At 47.5% G+C, this 21,958-nt stretch overlaps 1 protein-coding gene across 3 annotated transcripts in view; it reads right to left on the bottom strand.

Annotated features, from left to right (window-relative positions):
- Positions 1 to 681: 681 nt before the first annotated feature.
- Positions 682 to 21,958, bottom strand: part of pip5k1ca (phosphatidylinositol-4-phosphate 5-kinase, type I, gamma a) — a 55,045-nt gene continuing 33,768 nt past the window's right edge. For 2 of the 3 annotated variants that reach the window (XM_088907419.1, XM_088907421.1), the window contains 11 exons: positions 21,252 to 21,404; positions 18,546 to 18,845; positions 17,654 to 17,859; positions 17,279 to 17,362; positions 16,938 to 16,986; positions 16,458 to 16,542; positions 16,095 to 16,256; positions 15,681 to 15,819; positions 14,742 to 14,774; positions 14,421 to 14,519; positions 12,041 to 12,342 (listed from right to left, as the gene is read on the bottom strand). In XM_088907419.1, coding sequence (XP_088763545.1) covers positions 12,162 to 12,342; positions 14,421 to 14,519; positions 14,742 to 14,774; positions 15,681 to 15,819; positions 16,095 to 16,256; positions 16,458 to 16,542; positions 16,938 to 16,986; positions 17,279 to 17,362; positions 17,654 to 17,859; positions 18,546 to 18,845; positions 21,252 to 21,404 — 1,491 coding nt within the window. In that variant the 3' untranslated portion in view covers positions 12,041 to 12,161. Of the gene's footprint in view, positions 5,087 to 12,040; positions 12,343 to 14,420; positions 14,520 to 14,741; positions 14,775 to 15,680; positions 15,820 to 16,094; positions 16,257 to 16,457; positions 16,543 to 16,937; positions 16,987 to 17,278; positions 17,363 to 17,653; positions 17,860 to 18,545; positions 18,846 to 21,251; positions 21,405 to 21,958 lie in introns of those variants that run through there. The other variant, XM_088907420.1, reaches the window with a different exon arrangement.

The raw sequence follows: 21,958 nt of genomic DNA, 5'->3' as shown, positions 1-21,958 counted from the left end.
CTTTTTGTCGTTACACTTCATGTCCACTAGAGGGGACTCAATTCAATTCAATTCAAGGTGCTTTATTAGCATGACCGATGGGTACAGTGTTGCCAAAGCAAATAAAATAATTAAATTCACATGAAACAAACCAAATAATAAAAGTAAAATAAAATCTACAGACATTTAAAACAAAGACATATTATAAAATATTTACATGTACTGTAGACAGAAGGAGCATTATTGGGAGACAGACTCACTGTTCTTCAGGCTGTGACAGGAGATCACATACTGGGCTGCCAGTTCCACTGAGTTCCCTCCTCCCTCTCCCAGTAGGATTTGGACCTGTTGCGATTCTGCGCTCTCTCTCTCTCTCCGAGGAGAATAGCGATTCTGTCATTGAAGGGTGTTGTGCTACAGCGGCATTGCAGGTCTGAGATCTGAGATGTTTGCGAGTGTAACAGCGTGAACGGTAACTAAATTGAGAGAAAACTGAACGAGAGAGATGCCTTTGGTGGGGTTGCGGGCGGCAGATACTAGTTTATTTTTCTCTTGAATGTGTAAAAGTGTTTTTTTTAAATATTACTAAACAAAACTGAGCAAGTGGTCATGTTGCAACCTACTTTTATATTTTTAATGTCCCTACTGTCGACTCATTCCTGAATTATGGTTATAGTAAATAAAAGGCGAACACTTAAGTCATTCCATTTAATATTTTTATTCTTTTTTTCCATTTATATTTTAAATGTACATTATACAGACACTTTATTCAGAGATAAAGTCACAAACTTACATCTTTCATTTCAGAACTTAAAATGATCCTTCCCAGTCAACAGAGAAGACCAGTTAAACCACTGATGCTTTCAAAGATAATAAATAAATAATATACAGTGAAGTCACTTTTACTAGTTTGCAATCTGAACCGTCAGCTGCTGCTACAATGTTTCGTTTACAGAAAAAAAGAGCTGACCCGATGGCATTAAGAGAAAATGAAAAAAATAATTTAAAAAAATCAGAGCTGTTCCTTCCTGCTTAATGCCCCATAAACACACAAACATTAATCTTACAAAGAAGTGAAATACATGATATTCAAAAGAGATAACAGTGATTTCATATAGTACAAAAGCTTAGATGATATACCCAGCTACAATATGGCAATAAACGTCACACATCCAAGCTACTGTAACCTCAAGACATATGCAGTGGAAGTTTCATGTGCTCCCGGTAATCTGGACAATCGAACTATATCACTCCTTGAGTTTGACCAGTGCATGATGTGCAATCAGCAGTGAGCTATGATGACAAACAGAATGGACTTCATCTGGATCTCATGCATTCACATTGCTTTGACACTCATCTATGGTTTGTAAGTGTAGTGTGATTTTTAATATTCCTGCGTTATTGCATACCCTTTTAATACAGAGTAGGCAGGCTTACACACACCTCAAGCAGAGGTAATGTACAGTACATACCAGAGCCTCATACATACAGCAACCTCCACTCTCTGGTCTCATTTCCAAGGGCCTTGTGACTGGACACCCCATGAAGGGGGCCAAAGGCAACTGGGCACAGAAGAGTACCCCGAGATTGTTGAGCCAGGTAAACCCACACCAGAGACACACACTTTGTACAGGACCCCAGTAGGGGCAGCTTCCAAAAGGAAACAGTTTCCCAGCTACCAGCTCTGTCAGGCATGTCGTTTTCATCAAGGGCAAAACAGATTGTGGTGTATACCTCACATTGCACACAAGCAAAATGCTTATTTCTCTGTATGTCACACCCAAAGCACACAATTCTATGTATGTATTACACATACATAAAGATGCACAAGATAAATGCGCAGAACCCTGTGGTATTAAAAGGAATCAGTGAAGCAGCAACACATTGTCCCCAAAACACTTTCACACTGGTGGAATGAATTAAATGCCTGATCCCATGCGAGTGCTCACAATAGGTCACAGCAGTACTCTTACTTCAACGCAGTAGGGTTCAAATTATACACCGACATTGGGGTGCATTTATTTACATTGAAAACAGGCTACTTCTTAAGGAAATGGATTAGCAGCAATTAAAAAAAAAACCTGGGCAAAAGTCACAAACAGGATGCACAGTTCCCGCACCTAGGATCGTGAACAGTATGACTGTACATCTCTGTCCCAGGTGTGCTCCCTCTAACCCTTTAACTCCCAAACAGCTCCGATTCTCAGACAAAACAAGATCATTGCAAGCATCACTCCGATATCAGCATGAAGTACAGTAGATCAGATATGGTTTATAAATCATGTCTCACTAGCAGCCTACCAAAAATAAAATAAAAAATATTCTCCAATTCAAATGGAAAATATATTTATATATTTATGTACACGTCTCAGGAACTGAATCATGGAACCGTCAAATAAATAGAATCATCACTACACTGGAAACCTAACAATGCTTTTATGTGTCAATTCTCAATAAGGCAATCAAATATTAAGTAGCTACACATTATAAATACATTGCTGTTAACATCTTTTTGTTAATTCCAGCAACTAATTATAACTGGCCACCGCACATCAGAGCGGTTAAAAATAATTTATCTTTCCTGTTTGAACACCCCCTCCCCCCCCCACCACCACTCTTTTATGAAAGGACACAAACGGAACAACGAAAGAATGAAAATAATTACTGAGAAGCTGAGGGAGCTCATTACGGTCCCCTCTCCTCTGGAAGTATTTTGTTATTACAAACATGTCACACTACACAGCATTGTACAAAACAGACAGTCATGTGCTTATGAAAAATAACTTGATTGTGAAAGTGCTTTCCCTATATACACACACGAGGGGGGAGGGCTCACTGTCTGAACGTTTCAATGGCATTCCTATTAAACCCACAGATGCAATGGGACTGTCCTGTTTCACAAAGCGTTTCTCCCTTTGGGATCTCACCTGCGAGGATTCCTATTGGCCTGCCTAAAGCACTCCCTGTTCCTTAGCCCCAGCCCAGCCTCAGCCTTGCCAACCAATCAGCTTCTCTCTATGAGAAGTGAACAGCCAAACGTCTTCTGGCGGATGCTGGAGGTTCCCTGGCGCAAGGCAGTCTGTGACTTCTGGAGGAAGGTCGTGCCTGCTGTGGAATTAACAAAACTGAACCATCTGGGGGGGGGGATCACGGACTGGTATGGCCCAGTAGTGTGCCCCTGCTACGATATTTTCCCACATACCAACACAGGTGATCTAAGACGGACGTTGAGGTGACTGGAAAAGGACAGAGCACACGGAAAATACGACAAGCGAGCTGCTAGCCGTGCTTTCATACAGAGACCGAGGAGAATACGGAGAAGGGGCCACGCCGCCTAAGCAGAAGAAGCCAGGTTTGCTTGATAGAAATACGCAAGCAGGCTGCCCAGTTGTGGATGCAAAGCAGGACACACTCTAAGGACCCCTGAAGCCACAAAGAGGGCTGCTTGCATGGCTGCAGGAATCTAGAACTAACAGTTACACCCCTGAAATAATCACCCATTGAGCAGCAAGTCATCCTCCAATGTTGGATACTACACAGAACATTTATCGGGGGATCTATTTTTATTGCATTAATAAGATTCCTTCAAAGGTCAGACAACTTTTGCTGGACTTCTCCCTCCTATTCGATCAGCTCTTTAGATGGATAATGCAGTTTGAGTGGAACGAATATTAAGTACCTGGTTTGCTCTTGCACTGTCCTGCTACAGAAGCAGACCAAGGTGACCACATGTTCTGTTCTTACTTAGTGGTCCAGTGCATCGCCCACGTCAATGAGTGCCCTGCATGTCCCAGTCAATCACAGTGTCTGCAGCTCGTCTTCATTATCTCCGGGCCGTGGGGCAGCTGTGAGTGAGCACAAACACCTCCCATCAAGCCTGCTGCCGAGCTACAGCTTGACCTCAAGAACCCCTGACCCCCCCTTGCTACACCCACTGCATCACCGCAGAGGGGACGGTTTCTGTCCCGACTACGGGCAGCAGGATCGCCGAAACGTAGCGAACTCCAGCGAGCAATGGCGCAGTATGCATGGTCAAGCAAACAAAGGCATCAAAAGCAAAGAATGGCCTAGCTGGGAAACCATACATGTTGTTTTTTTTGTTCACAAACTAACATGGTATAGCCAAGGACTGGGCCAAGTTATCAAAAAAAATCTGTCCTGATTGAAAACCCAAATAAGTTAAAATATTATTCTAAGAAAAGCTGTAAAGAATCCCGTTAGAAATAACGAACACTAGATTTCCCCCATGTGAAGCTCCATGTCACCTCCATGCTACGCCTGTGCTGGAATGGCTCAGATCAGACAGCTGGTCAGAGATATTTCTTGCCTCATCCCCTGCTGGACAGGGGTCATCGCATCAGCAGGGGGGTTAAAGGGGAAGCCGAAAGTAAATCTGACAGAAGACAAGGGGAGACTGTAGCTGAACATCCCAGCTGAGCAGCGCGAGCAGCACCAGGGACCGAGCAGATCACAGGCTCTGGCCCCAGGGGTTCATCTTTCTTCCTTTTTTTTTTTGCAAAGAAACGGCTACGACACCAAAAGAAAAGAACAAACGACCGTTTGGACCAAACGGAGAAACAGACCATAAAACTAACAAAACGGCAGCAACTCCCTGTAGCGTGCCCTACGCTGTGATTTTTTTTCTTCTCTCTCTCTACGGAACGCTAAGCAAAAATGAACAAAATCAGTTTCACAGTATTTAAAAGGGTTTTAAAAAGTGCAATAAAAACGTAAAAAGACAAAATGATCCACGCGTAAATTCCACGAAATTCCTTTCCACCGCCATCCCTCTCCTTCGGCCCAAACTGGGGCTCACGCGTCTTCAGTCTGTGGGGTGCCTTTCTCCGTTTGAGGGTTTCTGCGTTGCGTAGGGGAGAGTGGATGGAGGCCGACGACAGGGGGAGGGGGGGGATCTGCCGATGAGAAGGAGGCCCTTTTGCCTGGGGTCGCCCCGGTTTTTGGGTCTGGACACTCATCCTCATCCTGCTGGGCAGGGAACTCTCCGATGCCACAGACTCCATCAGAGGGGACCCCCCAAAAAAATCAATATAGCCCCAATGCTCTCCACTCCTCTCCTCTCCTCTTGTTCCGGCTTGCATAGAGTTTACTGCAGGGAGGAAAGAGAGGCAGGATTAGAGCATAGCGTCATCTCGTTTAGAAACCAGCAAGTGCAGACTGCTGTTAACAGAGGCTATTCTGTAGCACAGCTTGTACACTGCAGTGTGTGAGGAGTACAAACTAATGTGCTTCACTGCATTGGACTGACTCACAAGGGGCAAAGACGCAAGGCAATCTGAGATGTTTTGTTGGTATGGAGAGCAATATATAAATATAGGCTATATACAGGATACTAGAGAAATATGAATAAATTATATACTAGCAAACGTCTCCTCCTCCTATGTCTCCTCCCATCCAGGTGAGTTTCACACTACAATGAGTTTCATTAAGTCAAAAGAGCATCTTGCATCCGAGTTTCTGAAATTCTCTGGATCGGGCCCTGTAAAAAAAATATAATTCAGCTTTACTCCTGGGTTTAATACCAGCTGCATCTGGGTTGCCACTGATTTTAAGGATAGTTATTGATCTTAATTTACTATCATTACTGAATTCGTCAGCTGATTCCAATTAAGAAAAATCCAGACCATCATTACTGAATTCATCACCTGATTCCAATAAAAAAAACCTCCAGATCACACTTCATCTTCACACAGTTACTGATCCACCCTGGACAATGAAAATCTACTCTCCTCCTTCCTAGGGTAGAAGCAAGACAACTGCTGGCCTCGGCTAACAGCACTTATACCAGGATATCAGAGGGGGCATGGACTGCAAATTGCATGACTTAATCCCATGAAGTACACCTCTCCATGGGGAGACACTGTGGCTCAGGATCTGCGCCTGTGGCTGGAAGGTTTGCCGGTTCGTATCCCGCGGCCAGCAGAGGAATCCTACTCCACTGGGCCCCTGAGCAAGGCCCTTAACCCCAACTGCTCCAGGGGCGCCATATAAATGGCTGACCCTGCGCTCTGACCCCAAGCTTCTCTTCCTGTCTGTGTGTCTCATGGAGAGCAAGCTGGGGTGTGCGAAGAGACAAATTCCTAATACAAGAAATTGTATATGGCCAATAAAGTGCTCTTATCTTATCAGGCAACCCTTCAGAAGAGCTCCACTCCGTTGTGCTCCCACAGCCCTGATTGTGCTGTATGACATAATCGGACAAGCTACCGGGTCCTTCCTGCAAAGATTTCACTTGTAGCCATTCAGGGAAGTGACAGATGTGATTGTGCGGCTTTTTAAAAATAGAACACATTTCATAAGCTTCTTCGTATTTATGTGAAAGAATTAAACGTTTCCTCTTGAGCTGCTGATGACTGGCAACAGCTGCTCAGTCATTGTGGCAGGAGGGACCTTCAGTCGGTGCTTTCCAGAATTCCTTAAGCTTCTATCCCAGATCTGAATGTCATAATGCAATGCACTCATTCACCCTGTAGTTTTTACTCTTAAATGCACATTGGCTCTTTCAGCCCTTAGTTTGAAACTGCAAATTGCTTTGCATCTCACTGAAGTTTCCCCATGGACTCCAAATTGGTCTTGGGCAGATGGTCAGTGCTCTACCAGACATCTACCTAAAACCTACAGGAGGACAGAAGAGACATGAAGGACATAGCATCCAGACAGCTGGAGGAGTAAGTGCTGAGCTATAACCCTGTGTTACCCTACCACACACCTCCAATGACTCTTTAATACACCAACACAAGATTCCTGAAAAGAGTTAAATGAGTTTGCAATCTGGAAACTGCCCCCACCTCCAGGAAGCAAGATTACTCTGACAACTGCACAGAAAAAAAAGCCGTTCATTTTCTCTAAAGCCAGGACAGATATCTTCAGGAGCCAGGAGTGAGGCGTTCCTGAAGTCTGTTTCAGGTGTCCCATACATACCTGCGGCTTCAAAATGCAACCCACTACCATCAAGAACAGGCTGGGCCAAGAAATGGAATCCTTGTATCACTGCATCAATTAAGATGAAAGAATGAGCAGCTGCTCCTGTCAGCCTAACAGCGGCTAAAACTGCAGAGCTAAGACAATTCCCCTCCCACCCAAGACAAAAATAAAGCCTTTTCTCTGCTCAGGTTTTCTTGGACTGAAATACGTGCACCAAAATTATTTTGGGGTGGAAAAAAGGACGAAGTGCAATAAGAATAGTGTCCTCAAAGACACAGGGAACAAGACAGGCTTTCATGAGAAGCTCTGGGGTCAAACTACCCACAGAACAAAACTGGGGGATTTGCTAACTCACCACTACAGAGCACACTACGCCAGGGCTCCCACAATCCTACACGGACTGTTCAGACTGGAAATTTCAGCAGGTTATCCCGACAGACTGCTCTCATATAAGCGTCAACTGCACGGGATTTCAGGACATTCAGCTTTCTACAACCACAGGAGCTCCAGGACCTGTGGGAACCCTGTGCTGTTAATAATAATAATAATAATAATTATTGGGGGGTCGTGGATATCTGTCACTTACGGTTTCGCTCTCCCCGTCTGACACGGAGGGGGGCGGGGTCCCATAGTGCAGAGGGGAGTACACCCAGCTCCTGTCCTCGGGAGGCTGTTATAATGCGAGAAGCCACCAGGGGGCGCAGCAGATTAGCCACAGACGGAAAGACAGCCCAGAGAGACAGGAAAGAGAAAAAGAGAGACCTGCATGAAAAAAGGGCTCATAAAAGAATAAAAAAGGCGGAAAGGAGAGCAAAACCTCCAAAGAGGAGTGAAAATATGGAAGTCACGACCTGACTCCTATATACCTCTGTTAAGAGCAAGCCCAATACCATTGACATTTTTGAAGCTCAAATACCTGGCATGATCATTTTTTTCACTAAAATCTAAATTCTTGTTTTTATTTCCCTGCCCAAGGGTACATCCTCCCTACCAGGGCAAAACATTTCACAAGACCCAACAACTGCCTGATGGGATTTTCAGCTCTCTTATGCCCAGCAATTGCACTGAAACACTAGATTTTTTTTAGGTTGGAAAACAATGCAGACGGTCCTCCCTGTTTTCTTTCTTCCTTTTCTTTAAAAAAAACGCTCCCCGACATCTTGTGTGAATGCGAAATGAGACGGAGCTGAATTATTGAACCGGACCCCTCTGGGCAGGAGGAGAACCCGGGGCAGTTCTGGAACAGCGGTCCACCTCGGGGCACTGGAGGAGCCTGTTGGTCTTGTGACCATGCCACCAGAAACGGGCCTCTCCTGATTAAAGCACTTCACAGGGCCGAAGACAAGGAGAGGACATCTCTTACAGCATCACGTGAGTGGCTGAGGTGTGTTTACCATGGGACCTGCTTTTCCTACAAGATATTAAGAAACTGCTGCTCTGACGCCGTGACAATCAGTGCAGTACAGTACCACCCAGAGGTGTCTACAGCTATTCCCTGTTTCCGATGTCCATTTCCACCACAGCTGAAGGCTTAATAAAGTACTAGGCTGGGCAGGCATGAAGTGTCATGTTTTCTCCTGCACATCTGCCTTGGAAACTGCAGCTCTTATGGGTCTGCATAATTGACGACGCAACGGTCTTCACACTACTGCGCCGCCCTCGAATCTGAATTAATCTTTACCGCCCCTAGGGGAATCTGTCTTTCACATCAAGAGCTCATCGACACAAAACGTACACAACAAGATTGCAATACAACAACAGTACCAAACTATGATACAAAACAGCACTGGTCAAGATTAGAACTCTTCAAGGAGCTTAAGATTAAAAAAAAAAATACAGGCAATTAGTTGCCCTTACTTGCTTCTTTGCCACCCTGCCTTGCTGTTAGCTCTGAGAAGCTAGGAGGCTATTTTTGGTGGAATAGGCCGCCAGCGTGGCTCAATCGCTCTCCGACAAGGAACATCCAGGAATGGCAAGCATGACAGGATGGGGTGCGAGCTAGAACTTTAAGGGACCTAGAACGGGCAGGGGTTCGAGAACTGTTTCCCTCGGAACTTACACTGGAGGCGTTGCCCGCCTGGCGCCTGGCACGGCGCAGCACGGGGGAGTACACCCAGCACCCGCCGTCCGAGAACTGACGGCGCCGCAGAGCGAGAGGAGGAGGAGGAGGATGAGAGAAAAGCAGAAAAACACAAACATAAAATGAAACACAGCATGAATGGAACGGGGTCACGGAAGCAAACCAGGAAATGAATGAAAGTAAGAGATGAATGAATGAATGAATGAATGAATGACAGGTTAGCTGCCCGTCCCAGCCTGCAAACCTGCACCACCTCCCCAAGGGTCCACTAGGACGCACCTGCCCCAGCCACCATTAGGGGGCGCTGTGGTTAGAGCCGAAGAAAAGGTTGGATCAGGGAAGAAATGAATAAATGCAGTGGAGGAAACAGAGCTTTGATGCAGGCATGGGTTCCCCTCGAGAGCTTGCTGTTCCGCACAAGAGGCTGATTATACTCATTTTGATTATGCTAATGGCACAACGAGGCTCTTAACGAAGCTTGCCTTCTCCCCGCCATTCCCTTCCTGCTGCTGAATGAGCCCGATCGGAGAGTCCTGGATCCTGCCTACGACACACCTTGGGGGAGCTACACATGGAACCGTTTCAGCAGCACTCAATCTAAAGCGCTGCAAAATGCCGATACAAGAAGACTATTCCAAACCCTCAAACCCAGCGGGCTTCTTCAAAATGAGCAGCAGACACACCAGCCAGGGGACACAAGTGGAAACTACAGGGGAGTGTATTTAAAACGAAGGACCGAAGCTACTTTACCCAAAGCAGGGAGTGTGGAACAAGCTACCCAGCCATGTGGTTGAAGCCGATCTGCTGCCTCCTTCAGGAAACGGCTGAATGAGATTCTCAGATCAATTAGCTACTGACTATCAAACAGCGTAGATGGGCAGAGTGGATCTCGGATCACTGTTTGCAGCTGGATCATTATTCAATGAATGTATCTCAGTAATGATCCTTGAAAAACTCTACATCAGAATGATTAACATATTCCACACAGGAGCAGAGAGACTTCCTGTCTCCTTTCTGGTAAATATTGTTGGGCGCCAATGAAAAAATGTCCGTGTTATCTTTCTACCAAATGAGGCATTCCTATAATATGAGCACATCTTAGTTTAGTTAACAAAAAAAAACAAAACATTCAGGCCGTAAAGAGTTAAAATGGCATGAGGGGACAAGGAACATGAGTGTATTTTGGGGGGACTGTGGTCTCACAACTGACTAGTCTAACCGGAAATCTCTAAAACAAATTGATTTTCTTAAAGGTAAGAGAAGTACAGGCCCTTTATTTGTCTCAGCAAGGATGGATAACCGTGGTCCTAGAGAGACAAAATACAGCAAGCCTTTATAGGTTATTATTCTGTTGATTTCTAAGCGCTTGGAATGATGGAGGCAGAAGGTGAAAGAGCTGCCATCTTTCTAAATGCCACTGGCCTTGAAGGAAGACATCACTTCCTCATCTACGATGTCACTTCCTGTTCAAAACCATCTTCATTTTCTCTGCCTCCACAGTGCAAAAACGAGGAACATTTTCCCCCGTTACACCGGGGGGGGAGGGGGGCAGCTGCAGTGTAACCAGGTGGATGTGCAGAGTTTCACACATTTAAATCTTAAGTAAACAAAGGAAATTACTTTAGAACAACACAAAACTGCCCTAAAAAAAAAAGAACTTAGCACAGGTTTGCTGGCTTTACAAAGAACCAAAACACAAGGCATTCTGGACCATTTCAGTATCTGTAGATATAACCTCAGCCAAAACCACTAGACGGCTGTTTCTAAACAGGTGTCTACATTCAAAAAAGAAAACATGCAAGGAAAAAGCATCCACACAACCACAACAGAGCAGGGTAAAGGGGCATGCTGTGAGCACACTGCACTGCAACATGCTGTCTGCCTACAGCTTCCCTCTTTCAGCCTGTGCCTTTGAAGCACTTTGTTTCCGTGACGCCTCAGCTGTGCCCAGCCTAGAGCGAGCGTCTGCGTTTGTTTCTGCAGCTCGACTCACAGGGGCTCAGACAGCGCCTTTATTTTCAGTGCACGGAAGCTGAAGAAAGACAACCCTTGAGCAACCCTGAGTCCAGGCTGAAGTTAAAGAGGAGAGCGGAAAGATAAAGGAATTATTCTGGGGTTAACTAGGATTCTAGTCGCCATCTATGCACAAGACAGAGAAATAGAAATTCATACAAGAAACTGCACACTGTCGGTCAAACACGCGGTTTTCTCACCCTACAGCTCCACAGACTCATCCAGACAGCTGCCCTGAAGAACAGCCAAGTGTTTATCCTCTGAAACGCAGCCAGACAGCCGCCCCCAGAGCTACAGGTATCTTTACAGCGGGCTCTTCTGGGATACCGAAGAGGAAACAGTGAGTTTGCCCACCCCTACCTTGTCAGAGAAGGCTCATTCATTACCCTCCACCTCACGGTCTGATCTCTGCACCACTGTTAAATAATTTAAAATAATTCATATCCGTCTTGCAAGGGGGGAGGTTTCTGCTAAGACCTAGCATCTCAGCATCTCTGTTCAGCATGGAAAAAATGAAGACATTGCATATGTTTCTTGAAACCCTAGCAAAGAAGTCTTCAACACAAACATGGGCCTTGTCCTGTTGTGTGGCTTATTTAAAAGAACATTCCAGAACCTCGTGTCTGCAAGACCCAAGACTCCTGTGTCAACTCTGACATGTGGCTGTTTTTTGTGAGTGGTGTATCAGTGCCCTTGAATTTTGTCAGTTAACCCAGTCTCTTGTCCTCAGAGGACTATAGGGTCCTTTGGTGAAACCCATTAATGATCTCAACCAAATCCTGATTATTTTAATTACTCAGGCAAGATAGATAGATACTTTATTGATCCCGTGAGGGAAATACAGGCAAGTAAGAAATGCCTAAAGGTTCTTAGGCTCAATTTCAAGACTACCTCAAAGAAGGACATTTTTTTTTTAAATCCAACCGAGCTGTGGAAAAAATCTTCTCTGTAAAAAAAAACTAGGAGCCTTATGCCAAAGACTTGTACAAGCCCTCCTCTCCTGCACCCTCAAAGACATTTCGGCGATAAAGAAGTGCAGCAGCTTTGAAAACTGCAGTTCCTTTTCAACATGGATGACCTACATCTTGTTCATACTGAACGCGTAGTTCCAGGGTCTTTCAGTGGATAGGAGGGGGGACAGTTAAAATCAGGTACAGATCAGGCCTGTGTTAAGACCCGGGCTTACAAAGTAGATGTCTGTGATTGGCACATCCTCTTCATCTTCTACAGAAGCGTGGCTGGTGGACTCAGACAGCTGGCTCGCAGCATCGGGCTCCACCACCACCTTCGGACTGGGCGGCACGGAGGACGAGGCTTCTGGGATATAACTGGAGACAAAGACACACACGAAGACATGGACATTAGACATCCAAACTCCAGGGGGCGCTGTGGTGTCACTGAAGTATTCCACTCTCAGCCAAGGGGAACAGAAATGTCCTTCCAGGTCTCCCCACAATCACTAAATCTCCATTTTAAAATAAATTTCCTCTTTCCTTCTTGAACTTCCCCCACCCATTCCTTGGTAAGAGAGACAGTGTGATGGTATTTAAAGATTTTTTTGTTTAATTTAGGATAATGCAGATTTTGGCCTACTTCAGAACATTGTAGCCTATCGATGAAGTGGTCACAGTGAAAGAAAGAGTTAGGGAATGCTGGAGCCGAACTATAGCAAGCTGCACGTTGATGAGTATTCTGGTTTGCCGCAGACATTAACCTTCTTTTTAAATTACCCAGTAGGCTAACACTCAGGTGACGAGTTTCTGAGATGGAGCAGGACAGAGTTTCTGCGAGAAGGAAGCAGAGCTCTTTCGTGACTACTCATGCTGTGGCCTCTTCGGTGCCCGGCGCCAGTGCAGATGACTGGGAAGCAGGAGCTCAGCCCCGAGGCAACCCTCCAGACTCTCCCTCCTTCACTCAACCACCTCAAGCCTCGCATATTCCCGACTGTCTCTCGTAACCTCGCCATGACTTGAACCTATTTGCTTTCAGCAGCGCCACCCCCAAACCCCAGACTCTTAACCTAATCACGTCGCTATTCCAGATACAGTCGTCTTATCTGACAGCAATCCTTGGAATAATGGGTCAGCCAACAGGGGACTGGTGGGGTGTAGAGTAGTGGGATTGGCATTTGGAGTCACAATAATAATAATTCCTCACACTTATATAGCGCTCTTCTGGACACTCCACTCAAAGAGCTTTACAGGTACTGGGGACTCCCCTCCACCAGTGTGCAGCCCCACCTTGATGTTGCGACAGCAGCCAGAGTGCGCCAGCACACTCCCCACACACCAGCTATTAGTGGGGAGGAGAACAGAGTGATGAAGCCAGTTCAGAGATGGGATTATTAGGAGGCCATGATTAGTAAAGACCAGGGGGAAATTTGGCCAGGACACCAGGGTACATCCCTACTCTTTTTGAGAAACGCCCTGGGATTTTTAATGACCACAGAGAGTCAGGACCTCGGTTTTATGTCTCATCAGAAGGACAGTGCCTTTTACAGAGTAGTGTCCCCGTCACTATACTGGGGCAGTAGGACCCACACAGACTGCAGGGTGAGTGCTCCCTGCAGGCCCCACTAACACCTCTTCCAGCAGCAGCCTTAGCTTTCCCAGGAGGTCTCCCATCCAGGTACTGACCTGCTGAGCTTCAGTGGGGTTGTCAATTGTGAGTTGCAGGGCGATATGGCTGCTGGCAAGTAGCGACTGACAGTTTGTGGGTTTGAATACCTGCTGCAGATACTGCTCTTGTACCCATCCTAGACATTTGCTCTCTAGCCCGCCTAACCCTACAGAAACCAGGATGAGCTCTGGCCCACTGATTCACTGTATCTCTGGTCTGGACTCAGAAGTCACTCAGAATCCTGTGCTGCACACAAACAGGATGGATGTTTCAAGTTTGTACGTGCTTTATATTTATACAGGAAGGAAGCTTCTAAAGGCATTCGGCATAACTGAGCAACGGGACGCTGGTACAGGTGCAAACAGCATCATGGGGAGCATGACCGGCGCTGGCTGACAGGAGACACCAGGGGGCACTGCGCTGGCCTAGGCTCATCTCTGTGTCTGTGATGGTTGTGCCTGTGTGAATGCACCTGGGTTTAAGCTGTATGGCACACCTCAGTGTCCACGGCTGCTGTCCATAGGGGTACGTGCCGCAAACTCAGATTTGCGTGTGTTTTGCCTGTTTTGCCACAAGGTTGCCCGAAAAGGCCAGTCAGCTTTGTATGCAGCCTTTGTTTAGAAACAGCACCAGCAGCTGCGTACTGCCCGCGGTGAAAAACGGGTTTTGACACGTGCTGAGGTTTACGAGGATGGCGCTGTCAAAGCGTGTCGCGGGAGGGCTGTGGGCTTGCGCCAAGCCTGGGCGAGCGGGCGGGCAGGGAGCTGGTGAGGCGGTGAGGGGGTACCTCCTCTCCAGGGAGGGCTGGGGGGCGACGGCGGGCTCGCTGTCGTGTCTCTTCAGCTCCACCTCCACCGTGATTGTCTGCAGGTCCTCCTCGTGGGATCTGCGTGGATAAAAAAAACCCTCACAGCGCTGTTTTCACCAGCCCTGCGCCCTCATTTTTCACACCGGAACCGACACGTGGAGCCCGCCCAGGCTAACCCTGAGCCTGAGGAGGACACAGCAGCACGTCCCTGGAGGTCTGGAGGCGAAGGGGATTTATTTTTTCATCTGGGGCGCTTCGTTCGGATTGCGCGGTTGTCTGGTTTTCGTGGCTCGTGCTCACCTGCCCGCGTGTCCACATGACTGGGTGTGCCTCCTGGAAAGAGAGAAAAAGCCCAGTCACCATGTCGAACTGCAGCCACACCGCCTAGAGTACAACACTTTAATACCTGGTGCTAATGTCACCCGAATCCAAGTGTCACCCCAAAACTCCTGGAGTTGACAGTGTTTATGTTGACAAGACATTTCCATCTCCTGAACAATGTGGGGGAACCAGTTAAAATGGCAAACAGATTGCAAGAGTATACAGTTAAAAGTGCAGAATTTAACTCAAGGGATGTTAAAAGGTTTCAAGTGTTCTGAAAACCCTCTATTATAGTCTGGTATGGGAGCTTGCAAAAATTGTTGGCTGTGAACTCCCTTCTAGCTCATCTCTCTACTCAAGCTGCACCTCCAAATCGTGCCAAGAAAATCATCTCAGACCCCCCTCACCCAGCTCATAATCTCTTTCAGCTTCTCCCTCCTGGAACACGTTTCAAATCCTTCCTCTCAAGGACTGCTCGCATCAACCTCAGCTTCTTTCCCACTGCCACACGAACTCTGAATTCCCCTGTATAATTTACGCCGCTACATGGAAAATTGTCTACCTATGTATGTGACGATGCTTGCCTGTCTTCTGTCCTATTTAAATTTGTGCTGTACAGTATGTTGTATGTATGTCTCATCTGTGTTCTTGCTGTACCGTTGGCAACTGTGTGGCAATAAAGAATAATCTAACACACTACTCAGGCCTCCTTTAGAATACTGGGGAGTTTTGGTCACATTGTAGAAAAGACACTGCTGTTCTGCAATCTGTCCAGAGAAGAACATGGCCTCTGTACGGCCTCCTCTCATTGGTAACCTTTGACCTATTCCCTATGATCTTAGGTAGCTGTTTGGCGTTCCACACTGGTTAACTGTTGGGGTGCCCTATGGCCCGTATGGGGGTGTGTGCTGAGGGTACCTGTAGCGTGGGTGCTCGGAGGAGTCCGAAGGGGAGCGCTCCGGGATGGACAGCGAAGTCGAGGAGAGCGTCGTTGCTATGGACGCTGTGGTCGCTTCTTCGAAGGAGGGAGGAGTGCAGGGCAGGTGGTCCGGCCGGCCTGCAGGAGGCGACAGAGAACGGAAGCTCGGCAGAGTTCGGCGCGCAGCTTTCAGACTTCGAATGGCGTGCCGCTACCTAGCCACGCCGCCCAGTAACGACGGCAAAGAGCATGCTGGGAAAAACGAAATGTTCCTGCGCCCCGTGGTTTTCAGAATCAAACACGGACATTTGTGGACATTTCTCCGCGACATTTCGCTTTTCTATTATTATTGCCAACCAGTTCCTAGCCAGGACCAGAGGCCTGGCCTGAGCGGTCAGGGCCTGCACGGTTACCCTCGTCGTCCAGAGTGGGGAAGCTCCTGGCGCCTCGCAGGTCGTAGATATTCTCATCCCTCTCGGAGGGCAGCTGGCTGGCTGAGAAGGCGGCTCCCGGGCCAGTGTACTTGGGCACAGTGAGGGGCCCGCGGATCTTCTTGGAGGGTGAAGACTTCAAGGCTACAGTCAGAGAGGACAGATCGACAGAGGAAAGGCAGTAGGGTTCAGTCTCTGGAGCCAAACTGAAAAACACACCTTCGGCCCAATTTTAGGATGCCTCAACTGTTGCCCAGATTTCTACGGTTTTACTTTACAGAACCAAAGTTGTGCTCGGAATACAGGGTACATCCACCCGCCCACCTCGTGCAGAGAGACACTCACAGGAGTTCTTTCTGAAGACAGTGGTGCTCATGAATTTGAAGAACCTGTCAGCGTAGAAGCTGGGCCTGTGGACTGATACCGTGTCCTGAAACAAAACACAACAGCAGGGACGCAGTGTGAAGATCGCAGAAAGAAAGAAACCCCAGGATTAAATCTGATATATTTGCCCTGACTACATTTAAAAATGGGTGTTTGTTGCCTTTTTTCCCTCATGAAGGGAGACTGGGGAAATTACAGAAGCCCTAAATTCAAAGTGTAACCAGACTTGGGGTCAGACCGATGATGCCCTGGCACACAGCCTGTGTTAAATAATTCAATATAGCTGGATCGACTCTTCTCCCAGGTTGTAACGATCTGACCTCGTTTCTAGTGTGGCGGCTATCTGCGGCCTACATACTGCCCAGCAGGAAAGCTGTGGAAGGAGGGTAGCATTCATCACAAAATATAGGACTACTGAAGTACAGAAAACGTTTTACTCACTCCATCATGAACTAGAGCTTTCCAGGTGTGCTCCAGTTTTTTGATTAGCCTGTGAGGGGGGGGGAGAAAAGATACTCCTTTAGAATTTCAAAATCAGACAGACTATATGGGCCAACATATTGAAAATAAAGGCCTAAAAGCCTTTATTAATGATTAACTTGCATGAGTGAATTACAGAGCCAGCTCTACAATGTCTACAAACACAGAGGAAAAAATGAAAAGCTGTGCAGTCATATCACATAACCGGGTAAGACCACTCAATGCCATTTTTACAACAGTGCTCAAGAGGCAATAAAACTGGACTGAGAGCAGTACAGCGCATGAAGTTACTGCCATCCTACCTGTATGACTGCAGGATGTCTATGATTCCAATGTAGAGTAAAAGACGTTCCCCTTTCCCATTTACTGCTGGGATACCTCCCATCCTGCCAGGAGAGGGAAAAACAGTCACCACAACGTTAACAGAGTCGCACACAACCTGACCCTCTCTGCCACTGTGAACTGCAGCTGGTCCCCATCTCTGACCAAGGATCTATTTGGGTTTTTTCTACACACCAGACCTGGTGTTGACAGCTCTGTCTGTGCTCTGCACTTGTGCCAGGAGCATTATGGGTACGAGGGTGGCCCAGACAGCGGGCAGCTCGCTTGTGCACGCTTGCGGCGTCGGACAGCGGGCTACACACGTGCGCGGCGGCGTGCTCGGGCGGGGCTCTTACATGTCGTCCGTGTCGATGGACTCCCCGCAGGCGGCGCCGCCCTGGATGGACTCCATGGCGGTGGAATATAGCGCCTTCTGAGCCACCGGCCTCTTCTCGTCGCTGGAGCCCCCGGGTCCCTCCACCTGGCGTTCCCGCTCCGCCTGGTCCAGGTTGTGCACCCCCAGCAGCAGGCTGTAGTCCATGATCTTGAAACTCTCCAGCACCTGCGCCAAGCAGGAAACACGGCAACGGCCCAAGAGAACATCAGCCGCCACCTGCACCACACCTAACTTCAGGCAGCGTCGAAAACCACAGTCAAACCCCAGGGACCAATCAGCTTCCTTCACCTTAAACCACGTGTGCAAGGCTATTGTGCGCAGTTACCCAAAGCCGAGACCACAGCAATTTTGCTTGTCACCCTCAAAGAGCACTTGGGAAGCTTCAAAGTTATTGCCCTTGGCAGCTATGAATATTCTTCAGACAGATCACAGAATGAGGTCAGCACACAGCTGTCCATGCTACTAAGGGAAGAAGGATTTACTGTATAATGGAGTTGATCACTCCCAGCTCGTAGCTGAACTGCTTTGGAGGCAGAAGCAAAAATTGCTAGCAAGAGAGGAAGTTCCCTTTGAGCACTTCTAGTTTGTAGTTCGCTGCCTTTAAACACACATTGTGTCCAGGTCTGAGCAGGGAGCTGCGCCGGATTGTGATGGGTGCAAAGGAAGAGGCAAAGGTTCATTTCACACTGAAAAGAAGTAAGGACACTGAAGGCGGCTCAACAGCAGTTCCATCTTTCCGCTTTTAAGTGTGAAACTAACCTTAACTTGCCAAATCGCGCTCCGCCAATCGAGATCGAGGTCACGGCACGAGGAAGCATTATGCCTGCCGCCCCCCCCCTCTCCGTGCTCACCAGGCAGTCCCTCTGCAGGGTCTTCACCAGGGCGTTGTAGGTGTCGATATCCAGCATCAGCCCGTCCTGAAGGTCCTGCATGAAGTCCAGGTCCTTGAAGGTGGGGCTGGACTTCTCCCGCTCCTTCTTGGAGGCCCGGCGCTTGTAGGTGGAGCCCTTGAGGTCATACTTGAGGTGCATCCTCACCACGCGGGGCAGCACGTTGTTCATCACCACCATGCGGATGTTCTTCCCCCCCGACTGGACGCAGTACAGCCCGTAGAACTTGGGCAGCAGGGTGCGCGGGTTCTGGTTCAGGTTCTGTTCGTTAGCAGATGCCGGGAACGAGAGAAGGCAAGAGAAGGCCCAGCACGGGTTAGCGGGATCGTTATAGTCCGATACCGTCAAGGCACCGGCTGCAGTAGTTATGCAGTCGCACCACTGCAGTTATACACACTGTCCTTTACAGCTAGGGGGGCCAACATGTGGGGTCATCTGAGTTATCTGCAAAAGGCACAGCAATGCAAAGCTACTGACCACACTTGCAATGCATCCGATAAATCCATGAAGTGAACTGGAAGTGATTTATTCTGTTTTCTACAAACCCTGTCAAAGTAAAGTATTTGATTGAACTGGACTACTTGCAACAACGGCAATGGCGCTCTGCGGTACAGATCGCTCTGCTGCAGGTGCATTCAGAAAGAAAACAGCCTGGGAGAACAGAGACAGCAGTTACATAAGTATATCTGATAGCATCTATGTAGGAAGTTCTTTCTTCTCCTTACTGAAAATCCATTTCCCGTCATTGACAGCTGACTTAATGCGAAAACACACTTTCAGAAGTATGGATTTAATCACCTCTGAGTGGCCTGCAGATACGAGGCAATGCACGTACGTGCGCAGGAAGATAAAATGATACTTGGCTGTTATATTAAAAGGCGCACCAAAAATTAAATTTCAGCAGATCACGCATTCACGAAAAATCAATAACATTTATGCTCTGTGAATGAAGATGTGATGGCTGGCTGAGTGGTGCGAGGCTTCATGGCAATTTAGCACAAACAGGATGCAAGAGACACAGCCTCTGCCTGCGCAGTGCATTCAAGCAGCACGCTGGAGGTGTGTTAAAGAAGGTTCAAGACAAAAGTGTTGCATGCTGATAGGTTAGCATTCCTAAAACAGAAAGAGAGCTAGCACAGCCATGGCCACTGCAAACTGGACACCGAGTTCAACCCGTAGGGAGGTCAAAGGTCTAAGACGTTTGCATAATAACTACCCAGACTCCCTCACGGGGTCGCCTCAGGACTGAAGTTTCTGAAACCCTCCCACCAGCTAACATGACACCCTTCTGCAATAACACAAACCGAAATGTTATTTTCCAAAAAATTAAACATTTTCAGGAATCCCACTGTACCCTTGAGCAAGGGCACCAAATCTGGGTAACAGATTTTGTGTGTTAAAAATGGGAAAGTAACTCCACTGCAGCACAATGTCAATCTTAATCTTTTACTCTTTCCTATCTCCTCTTCGCCACTTCCATGTTGTTCATGTTCGCTCTGCAGAATGGTTTCCAGGGGTGCCCCCTTGCCCTCGAACCCTGGACTGCCTGTGCAGCTGCCCCCTACTGGCAAGCCGTCGAATAGGTTAGACCTGCTACCGCTCTTCTTGTGAGAGCAGAGCTGGAGAGGCCCGACCGCAATCGCAGCCTGCCTGCGGGACACGTTCAGCTCAACAGCCAGCGCCTGATGATAACGGCCTCGGCTCACCAGCCTGCTGTGGAAGGCTTTTGAAAAGCCACCGTTCCTGTTGCACGTGCTTCCTGTTTTTCAAGCACGCTCCAAGCGGGTTGATGGCGGTCTCAGAGCCAGCTTTCCCAGATTACAGCCCCCAGGGCATAGCTGGGACTGAAATAGCAAGCTGGATTTGCATGGTAATACTGCTGTTCGCTCTTCCTTCCTCTTTTGCTTCTGGGCTGACATTATGCGTACAGTGAAATGAAACCATACTTCGGCAGTTCTCAGATCTCTCCTGTGCTCTTGTGACCATTTTCTCTTGAGCCGGGCCGTAATCTAACCCGTCGAAAAGCTGCACATTTGTGCAGCCTGTAGCTCCATGGTGGAGAAGAAAAGGAGAGCAGAAGGACCCTTTAGTTAACCAGGACCACAGGGGCAAAACTACCGAACAGCAATAACAGGCCCGTGCCTCATAAGGTCTTGTGCACCAACACAGTGGAGCAACCTGTGTTTGTGCCACATTTGATTCTAGGTAACCTTGATTCAGCTGAAAAGTCTGCAAAAGCTGTCGCAGGACTGAAAGCAGAGATCGGATCCTGAGTCACTGGCTAGGGACAGGACCTTGGCCAACATTGGGAACCGGAACAGGGTGTAAGCACAGGAAGGCAAACTATTCATTTAAATTGGTGGATTTGTTAACCTGTTATTTGGTGTCCCTTACTTTTGCCCTGCATGTCTGAGTCTGTGTCAGCAAGGATCAGTTCCAAAGGTGCTATTGGTTCTATTAGTGTGAACTCAGTATTCTCCAGCCCTGGGTCTGAAGAATCACTTAAGTCTTCTGGTTCAGGCTAAAACCTAGCTCTCAGCTACTTAACTGAACCAGTTACTTCCTTATTTAATCCACACTGAGCCCAGTCTATGGCTACTGATTGAGGGCGCATTCAAAAACCTGAAAGGCTCTCCAGGACCAAGGCTGGAGCAGTTGTGGGCTCACCATGTAGTATCCTGGCAGCAGCTTCTGTAAGAACTCGGCCTCCTTGTGCATGACGGTCTTGATGATGAACTCGTCGTCCCGGGTGACATAAAAGAGGGACCCACTGGCGCCGGGGTTGGACAGCTCGATCAGAGGCTCGTTACACAGGGAGTACTGCAGGAGCAAAGAGAGCCAGCCATCGTGTAACTGAGTGTCCTTCAAACCTCCCCCCACACCAACTCTTAACACACACTTTTTACCGTCTCCTGCATTTTCATGGTTAATGAGAGATAAAGGGCTTGCTGTTTTTTTTAAATACCTTTATGGGGTTCTTTTTTCAAATCAGGAAAATGGAGTACAGAAACACTGTGACGAAGGTCAGAAATGTCATCACTACTTTCATGTGACACCCAGGGCAGAGATTAGAGCTAAAAGGGACTATACGTTAAAGCTTTTGGTAGATAAAACCACACGCTGAATTTGGACTTAATAATAACCCAGTGCAGGCTCTGATAGAGCTGAAATACCAACAGATGCATGTTTTTTTCAACTGTTTCGAATCTTATTATTTCTGTGAATTTGCCCAGAATAAGACACCAAGCATGAAACATCCAGCATTTGCAGACGGCATATTAAAAAAAGTGACAATAGCTTTTATATTCTGAAATGCACTACACTGCCACACAGCATGGAGTCTTCTTTGTATTCCGGCTGTCTTGTATCTTGAA

This window comes from Atractosteus spatula, chromosome 28, assembly GCF_055471065.1.
Source record: "Atractosteus spatula isolate fAtrSpa1 chromosome 28, fAtrSpa1.hap1, whole genome shotgun sequence".
Classification (NCBI taxonomy): Eukaryota; Metazoa; Chordata; class Actinopteri; order Semionotiformes; family Lepisosteidae; genus Atractosteus; species Atractosteus spatula.
The sequence above is the reverse complement of the archived record's forward strand: the minus strand, read 5'-3'. Positions and strand labels throughout refer to the sequence as shown.